Below are 9,056 nucleotides of genomic sequence, written 5' to 3'. Positions count from 1 at the left end.
TTCAAGGAGAGTGCACACGACAGGCTGCACATTTCCCTGTCTGTGCTGCAGCGGCCTTTCCCCTGCGTGCTTCAGCACCTAAAAGAGTCAGTCCTTGAAAGAGCTTACACGAGTAGTTCGCGTCTTTTTAAAGATGTCGTTCTACTTGTGTGTTTCTGGATGCGGTCGTTACCTGGCGCCTCGGGATGGTCACCAACGCTGTATCGCGTGCTTGGGCTTAAGGCACGCTGAGGCGGCGTTTGTGGACGAGTCATGTACCCATTGTGGGAAGATGACCGTCGCGGAGTTGCGGTCGAGACTCCACTTTCTGCAAAGGGGTGGAGTCCCGGTCCTGGCGCCTCGTTCCAATCCTCCTCAGAGGGTTGCTTCGGGCGGTGGGACCGGTGACTTGAGGATTACGGTGAGCGCGTTTCCTTCGGGGAACCAACCCCCTAGGAACCCTCACCCCTCTTGCGCTCCGCAGCCAGTAGAGCTGCCGGGGGAGAGCGGTGGACCACCCCAGAGGTGTGTACCATCCGTATCCTTCGGAGCTCCCCAAGACGACCGGATGTCGATCGCTGCATCGGAGGGTGAGCCTGACGCTTCTGGGGATGAGGATTCGGCGCAGTCGCACCTTTTACTGCCCGAAGCCGTGTCGGTGGGTCCTCCTCCCTCACCACCCTTGATGGTGGAGCGGCTAAGGGTTATACGCGCATACCCCTGTGGAACGGGCCGTTGCTATGCAACTGTGCCCTAACTCCACCTGGCGGGGGGAGCCGTCTCTCCCTTCCCGGGCCTGTAAGTACTCGTCGGATCTTACCGGCAAGACTTATCAGGCCTGTGGGGAAGCCGCTTCCGCCTTACACGCTATGGCGTTGTTGCAGGTCCATCAGGCCAAGGCACTGAAGGACCTGCACGAGGGTGGTCATGATCCGCAAGTTCTGCAAGAACTTCGTGCCGCGACGGACCTCGCGCTTCGTGCGACGAAGGTTACGGCGCGGTCAGTGGGTCGTGCGATGTCCACTTTGGTGGTCCAGGAACGCCATCTCTGGCTGTGTCTCGCGGACATGAGGGATACCGACAAAGTCAGGTTTCTTAATTCCCCCGTGTCCCAGACCGGCCTTTTCGGCGACGCGGTTGAGAACTTTGCCCAACAGTTCTCGGCTGTACAAAAGCAGTCTGAGGCCATCAGCCACATCCTGCCGAGGCGGTCAGCTGCTGCACCTCCACCGCCGGCGGCACCTCAGACTGCCCGTCGCCGAGGGCGCCCCCCTGCAGCCGCCCACGCTCCCACGCCCCAGCAGCAGCAGCCTCCATCCAAGCGGCGTCGTGGAGCCGGTCGCGGGCGGGGTGCCCAGCCCGTCCAGCCACCCCCTAAGAAGAAGGGTGGCAAGGCCAAGTCCAAGCGGCCCTAGGACGGGCGACCCGGAGATGGATGGGACTGCTCTTCAGGAGGTGGTGACCGCACCGCTCCTTCCCCCGGAGGAGGGCCGGGTGGAGAATCTTTTGTTTCCCCTTTTTGTTCCGCCGCTGGCTCAACGGCCAGCGGTACCCAAATTTTCAATAAAAGAGCAGTTTCCTCTATCTCCGGGTCCGAAGAGGGCTCGGAGAGCAGTGGGAGGGCTAGAACCTCACCACTCTCATCCAACTCTTCTGTCGCCAGCGGACAGCAGCGAGCAGCAGGTAGGCAAAACCTCGACTGCTCCCTCTGTCCACCCGTGGAAGCAGGTAAGTGTTGCACAGCACACTGTGACCCCGCTTCTGGCCGCCTCACACAGAGAGCCCCCCGGGCCGCGTCCCTGCGTTCCACCTCGCTGCCCCGCGGCGGGTACGCCGGTGGTCCCCTTGGTGCCGCTTGTGCGGTCTCTGAGAGCCTGGCTAGCGCTCCCCAGTCCGTCTCGCTGGCTCCTTCGGACCATCAGGCTCGGCTATGCGATTCAGTTCGCCCGGCGCCCCCCCAAGTTCAGGGGCATCCTCTTCACTTCAGTGAAAGATGCCGATGCCCCTGTCTTGCGTGCGGAGATCGCAGTCCTACTGGCGAAGGACGCGATAGAGCCAGTCCCTCCAGCCGATTTGAGGTCAGGGTTCTACAGCCCCTACTTCATTGTACCCAAGAAAAGCGGCGGGTTACGACCGATCTTGGACCTGCGAGTTTTGAATCGGAGCCTCCACAAGCTACCGTTCAAAATGCTCACGCAGAAACGCATTTTCGAGTGCATCCGTCCCCGAGATTGGTTTGCAGCGATCGACCTGAAGGACGCGTACTTCCATGTTTCGATCCTTCCGCGACACAGGCCATTCCTGAGATTCGCGTTCGAAGGTCGAGCATACCAGTACAGAGTCCTACCCTTCGGGCTGGCCCTGTCTCCCCGCGTCTTCACGAAAGTCGTGGAGGGAGCCCTTGTTCCCATGAGAGAACGGGGTGTTCGCATTCTCAACTATCTAGACGACTGGCTTATTCTAGCACAGTCTCGGGATCAGTTGTGCGAACACAGGGACTTGGTGCTCAGTCACCTCAGCCAGTTGGGGCTTCAGGTCAACTGGGAAAAGAGCAAACTCGCCCCAGTGCAGAGGATCTCTTTTCTCGGTATGGAGTTGGATTCGGTCGAACAGATAGCACGCCTCACAGAGGAACGTGCTCAGTCGGTGTTGAACTGCCTGAATACGTTCAACGGCAGGACAGCGGTCCCACTGAAGTTCTTTCAGAGGCTCCTGGGGCATATGGCGGCTGCAGCGGCTGTAACACCGCTCGGTCTGCTTCATATGAGACCGCTTCAGCACTGGCTTCACGGCCGAGTCCCGAGATGGGCGTGGCAACGCGGCACGTTCCGGGTGCCAGTCACTCAGGAGTGCCGCCTAACCTTCAGTCCGTGGTCGGACCCCTTGTTTCTTCGGGCAGGAGTGCCCCTAGAACAGGTGTCCCGGCATGCTGTGGTTTTCACAGATGCTTCTGCCACCGGCTGGGGTGCCACGTACAACGGGCATGCAGTCTCAGGGGTTTGGACGGGACCCCATCTGCATTGGCACATCAATTGCCTCGAGTTGCTGGCAGTACGCCTTGCTCTAAGCCGCCTCAAAGGCCTGCTTCAGGGCAAGCATGTACTGGTCCGTACGGACAACACTGCGACCGTTGCGTACATCAACCGTCAAGGTGGTCTACGCTCCCGTCGCATGTCGCAACTCGCCCGCCATCTCCTCCTCTGGAGTCGGAAGCATCTGAGGTCGCTTCACGCCATTCATGTCCCCGGTGTGCTCAACCGTGTGGCCGACGAGCTATCACGAGCTGCGCTGCCAGGAGAGTGGCAACTCCACCCCCAGGTGGTTCAGCTGATCTGGAGAGAGTTCGGAGAGGCTCAGGTAGACCTGTTTGCCTCACCAGAAACCTCCCACTGCCAGTTGTTTTACTCTCTGACCGAGGGGACACTCGGGACAGATGCACTGGCTCACAGCTGGCCCCGGGGCCCGCGCAAATATGCGTTTCCCCCAGTGAGCCTACTTGCACAGACCCTGTGCAAAGTCAGGGAGGACGAGGAGCAGGTCTTGTTAGTTGCGCCTTACTGGCCCAACTGGACCTGGTTCCCAGAACTCTCACTCCTCGCGACAGCCCCTCCCTGGCCCATCCCTCTGAGGAAGGACCTCCTCTCTCAGAGACGGGGCACTCTTTGGCACCCGCGTCCAGACCTCTGGAAACTCCATGTCTGGTCCCTGGACGGGACGCGGAGGTTCTAGGTGACTTACCCCCTGAGGTACTTAACACCATCACTTCGGCACGTGCACTGTCTACGAGACGTGCTTACGCCTCGAAGTGGAACCTGTTCGTCGAGTGGTGTTCTTCTCGCCGAGAAGACCCCCGAAGATGCTCGATCGGAGTCGTGCTTTCCTTCTTGCAGCAAGGGTTGGAGCGTAGGCTGTCCCCCTCCACCCTCAAAGTCCATACTGCTGCCATATCCGCTTACCACGACCACATAGATGGCAAAACTGTTGGTCAGCACGACCTGGTCGTCAGGTTCCTTAGGGGGCGAGACGGTTAAATCCTCCTCGTCCCCCCTCCATACCCTCTTGGGACCTCGCTCTGGTGCTAAGAGCACTTCAGATTGCTCCCTTTGAGCCTTTGCTGTCAGCAGACTTAAAGATTCTCTCTATGAAGACTTTGCTGCTGGTGGCATTGGCCTCCATCAAGAGGGTAGGGGACCTGCAGTCTTTTTCGGTCGACGAATCGTGCCTAGAGTTCGGGCCGGGTGACAGCCACGTGGTACTGAGACCCCGGCCTGGCTATGTGCCCAAGGTTCCTACCACTCCCTTCAGGGATCAGGTGGTGAGCCTGCAAGCGCTGCCCTCGGAGGAGGCAGACCCAGCCCTGGCTTTGCTCTGTCCAGTTCGCGCCTTGCGACTGTACATAGACAGAACTCGAAGCTTCAGGACCTCAGACCAGCTCTTTGTCTGTTACGGAGGCCAGCAGAAGGGAAAGGCTGTCTCCAAGCAGAGGATGGCCCACTGGATAGTGGATGCCATCGCCCTGGCTTATCAAGCTCAGGGCGTGCCCTGCCCGCTCAGGTTGCATGCTCACTCCACGAGAGGTGTAGCATCCTCCTGGGCGCTGGCTCGTGGCGCCTCGCTAACAGACATTTGTAGAGCTGCGGGCTGGGCGACACCTAACACGTTCGCTAGATACTATAGCCTTCGTGTCGAGCCGGTCTCCTCCCGTGTTCTCGCCTCAGGTCAGAGGCACGGAGAGGCCCCGGCTTAGTGTCGGCTTGCTGCGCTACATGCGCGTTCTATTCTCCAGAGAGTCCCTTCGGGCAGACCCTGTTGAGTCCTCCGGTTACCCCTCGGCAGCCGACGTGGCGGAGCGTCTGGCGCCAGGCCTATACTCCGTTGGATCCTTGAGAACCGGATCTAGGCTGGGTTCCATATGTGTGACCCTACGGGGATCCCATATGGCTTTTCCACGGCTGCTCCTAAACGAAGCCCGTGTCTTTCCCTCTGGGAGACCCATCTCTCACCGAGTGGAGTCACCCCAGTTCTTCCATATGTTGTACAACCTACAAGGTTAGTCCATATGTTCTCTTCCATATAACTCCTTCGGGGAAGGATATGGCTTCCGCAGCGTTCCTTATCGCATGTAAGGCTACGCTTTCCCAGCGTTATCCAATTGTCGCACTGAGTGGGTTTTGGGAACAACAGTGATCGACCCTCTCTGCGTGAGCCTGGTCCCACCGTCCTTAGGCAAGGGGGTTCAGGTGGCTCACGACAGAGCGCTGGAAGAGGGCAGCTCCTGTGGCGCTTTGGTAGGGATTCCTATTCGTCGGTCTGTCCGACGTACGTCGAACGTGACCGACTGAATGGGAACGTCTCGGTTACATAGGTAACCCTCGTTCCCTGAAGGAGGGAACGGAGACGTATGTCCCGTCGCCACAGGCGTTGTCCTGCTGATGCTGCCGCCTGCTGGGTTCGGCTCCTCAGCGAAAACCTGAAGATGCAACGCACCTGCTGCTCATTATATACCCGCGCTGCGAGGTAAGCAGCTGATGCATATGATTGCATGCCAATGTGCATTGGCTCGTTTAGTTACACTCGAAGTAGATTGGCCTCTCTGGCGAGATTCCTATTCGTCGGTCTGTCCGACGTACGTCTCCGTTCCCTCCTTCAGGGAACGAGGGTTACCTATGTAACCGAGACGTTTTCTTTTTTCTGGTGACTGTAACTTTGTGTTTATAAGTCATGTTTTTGTTAAAAAAAAAAAATAAATAAATAAAAAAAAAAAAGACAAGAGAAAATCTGACCAGGTGATGTTAGCTAGTTATTGTCAGTTCACTTTGTTTGGACTAATACATTATTCCTCTCTAGGGATTTTGTTTTCTAATGGTGAAAACTGGAGAGAAATGAGACGCTTTGCTCTCTTGAACCTGCGAGACTTCGGAATGGGAAAGAAAAGAAGTGAAGAGATTATTATTGAAGAATCGCAATATTTAAAAGAGGAATTTGAGAAGTTTGAAGGTAAGATTGTAATTTACAAGGAAAAGATGATGATGTGACTTAAACTGATTTTAGTATTAACATCTTGTTCACCCATACGCAGGAAAACCATTTGATACAACTCTGCCAATAGCCATGGCTGTTTCAAACGTCATCTCTGCCATTGTCTACTGCACCAGATTTGAGTACAGCGACACTAAGTTACATCACATGGTCAGACGACCGTACGAAAACATCAAGATGATTGGATCAGCTTCAGTTCAGGTACAGTCTACCAATAATTCATACTCTGATTGTCATTTTTATTTATTCAAGAAGTACAGTAGAGATGTATTGTTTATAATTCATAATTTTGAAGTATTTGTCATGGTGTATGTACAGTGTTCAATGGTACATTAAGATTCTTTGCAATTCTTCTTCTTTGTAGCTCTACAACATGTTTCCTTGGCTTCGTCCTTTTGTGTCGAATCAGAAACATATTGTGAACAATGTCAGAGAAACGTTCAAACAAAGCAAGGAACTATTAAATGGTCTGAAGAAGACTCTGAACCCTCAGGAGCCCCGAGGAATCGGTGATTCTTTCCTCATACGACAGCAGAAGGACAAGGTACTGTTTATATGTTTAAAAAATAATAATTCACAATTACATTTTTAATGTTCTGAAATCTATTTTTTATTTTTTTGACTGTCACCATCATGACTTCTGCAGGAATCTGGAAAAACAGACTCTTTGTACCATTCAATGAATATATATTGTACAATCAACAATCTGTTTGCTGCTGGTACTGACACTACGGCCACAACGCTACGCTGGAGTCTTCTGCTAATGGCCAAATACCCTGAAATACAAGGTATAGCTGCAAATGATCATTTTAATGCTTGCATTTAAACACTCAGAAAAAAAAAGTTGCAGAAACAATTCTCACTCAGAAATTGCTAGAAAAATACAGTAATAATGACAAAGAGATGGCAAGTTACACAATAGATTTGAAGTAGAAAGTAGTATTTTCTTGTAAAAATGGCTCACAGAGAAAACAAAAGAGTTCTTTATCAAAGTCAAGTTCATACCAGTGGCCAGTTGCATAAACTGCTTAGAGTAGTCTTAAAACTAAAGTCAGCTAATTTTTTCTTCAAGACTGGTACTAACTTTGTAAAGTCAGTTACATAAAAAGGTAGATTGGTCTAATTTGTATCAGAAAAGTAAGACTGATTAGCCCTAACTAACTGCTATTTGGTCAAACTAGATCTTAAGTCACAGTCTTAACATAGAGGCTAGGTTTATGCAACCAACCACAGGGAACAAATGCATTATCTAGAAAAAATGAGAATTTTGTGAAAATTCTACAAGTAGGCATAGCTAATTATTAGCCATGCAAAGTGTCAGCCAGAATAAACAATGTAATAGTACTGTTATATAATCTTATAATGTGGTCTAACGTCCTGTAAATGTTACTAAGCCGAGGTCCAAGGTGAGATTGACCGAGTGATTGGTGGACGTCAGCCAGTGGTGGAGGACAGGAAGAACTTGCCTTACACAGACGCTGTGATTCATGAAACCCAGAGACTGGCAAACATAATACCCATTACACCCCCCCATAAGACCACCTGTGATGTTCACCTGAACGGATACCTCATCAAGAAGGTCTGGCTCCAATAAGAACATGCAATGTTCTTGATGTGTTTTTGAACCATTTATCACTGATCATTTGTGTTGTTTTATGCAGGGTACCAGTGTGTTCCCACTACTGGTATCTGTATTGAGGGATGAAAATGAGTGGGAAACTCCTGACAGCTTCAACCCAAGACATTTCCTAAATAAGCAGGGCCAGTTTATAAAAAAGGATGCTTTCATGCCCTTCTCTGCAGGTGCAGTGGACTTTAAATTCACTAATTATATTATGCCATCACAGGTGATTTTTTGTTAATTGTTTACTTATTGTTTTTTCAGGCCGCAGGGTTTGTCTTGGAGAAAGTTTGGCCAGGATGGAGCTCTTTCTATTTTTCACCTTCCTCCTTCAGCATTTCCGTTTCACTCCTCCTCCTGGAGTTTCTGAAGATGATCTGGATCTCACACCAGCGGTGGGCTTCACCCTGAACCCGGCCCCACACAAACTGTGTGCAGTGAAGCGGTCTTAAAGTTATATATACTGTTAATTATTACCTTTTTGCTGGACTGACATTGTCATTTAATGTTTTTCTTGTGTGTGTTGCATTTTTAATGTAGGTTTTTATTGGAAACACATTCAGTGTTTATTCAATGCTTCCTTTTAGATAGAATAGTGCCTTTGCTCTTCTTATGTAAGAAGAATATATAAGAATGTATAATATGTAAAATTAATCAAATGTTGTTATTATTGTTTAAACCTGAGGAAACATTTTGAATTTAAATTGCACTTATAGGATTAGTCCACATTTAAATAAACTTTTCCTGATAATTTACTCACCCCCATGTCATCCAAGATGTCCATGTCTTTCTTTCTTTAGTCAAAAAGAAATTTAAGTTTTTGATGAAAACATTCCAGAATTATTCTCCTTATAGTAGACTACAATGGGCACCAAACAGTTGAAGGTTCAAAATTAGTTTCACTGCAGCTTCAAATTGTTCTACACGATCCCAGATGAGAAATAAGGTGTGACGAGCAGAGCAGGCGAGAGCCGTGAGGGAACGGTGATAATGAGCATCACCTGCGAGGCGCGCTGGCCTCGAGTCTCTTACGGAGGAGCTCCGGAGGCATAAAAGGAGGAGTGACGACAGTGAAGGACGAGAGAGGACCAGGCCTGGATATTATTTTATGTTTTATTATGTTTGTGTGGCCGGCAGACGTCCGCGAGGGTCTGCCGGCATTACTTTCGTTTTGTTGTTTGTTTATTTTATTAAAGATTATTGTTTTAACGTTCGCTGGTTCCATCCTCCTTCTTCCCGTACATATGAACTATGTTACATAGGGATCTTATCTAGTGAAACCATTGCTCATTTTCTGAAAAAAATTGAATTTTTTTTTCAATTTTTGAAAGTTTTAGCCATAAATGCTCATCTTGAACTAGCTCTCTTCTTCTTCTCCTCTATTAGAATTCTGGCAGTATAGACACTTCTAAGCGTA

At 50.8% G+C, this 9,056-nt stretch overlaps 1 protein-coding gene across 1 annotated transcript in view; it reads left to right on the top strand.

The window, feature by feature from the left end:
- LOC125260733 (cytochrome P450 2K6-like) overlaps positions 1 to 8,409 on the top strand; it is a 15,219-nt gene extending 6,810 nt beyond the window's left edge. Inside the window, exons 3-9 of the mRNA XM_048179269.1 lie at positions 5,827 to 5,976; positions 6,059 to 6,219; positions 6,383 to 6,562; positions 6,665 to 6,806; positions 7,413 to 7,597; positions 7,680 to 7,821; positions 7,904 to 8,409. Coding sequence (XP_048035226.1) covers positions 5,827 to 5,976; positions 6,059 to 6,219; positions 6,383 to 6,562; positions 6,665 to 6,806; positions 7,413 to 7,597; positions 7,680 to 7,821; positions 7,904 to 8,091 — 1,148 coding nt within the window. The 3' untranslated portion in view covers positions 8,092 to 8,409. The remainder of the gene's footprint in view (positions 1 to 5,826; positions 5,977 to 6,058; positions 6,220 to 6,382; positions 6,563 to 6,664; positions 6,807 to 7,412; positions 7,598 to 7,679; positions 7,822 to 7,903) is intronic.
- Positions 8,410 to 9,056: the final 647 nt, after the last annotated feature.

Source organism: Megalobrama amblycephala, linkage group LG1 (genome assembly GCF_018812025.1).
Source record: "Megalobrama amblycephala isolate DHTTF-2021 linkage group LG1, ASM1881202v1, whole genome shotgun sequence".
Lineage (NCBI taxonomy): Eukaryota > Metazoa > Chordata > Actinopteri > Cypriniformes > Xenocyprididae > Megalobrama > Megalobrama amblycephala.
This window is presented reverse-complemented; position numbering and strand designations above follow the sequence as displayed.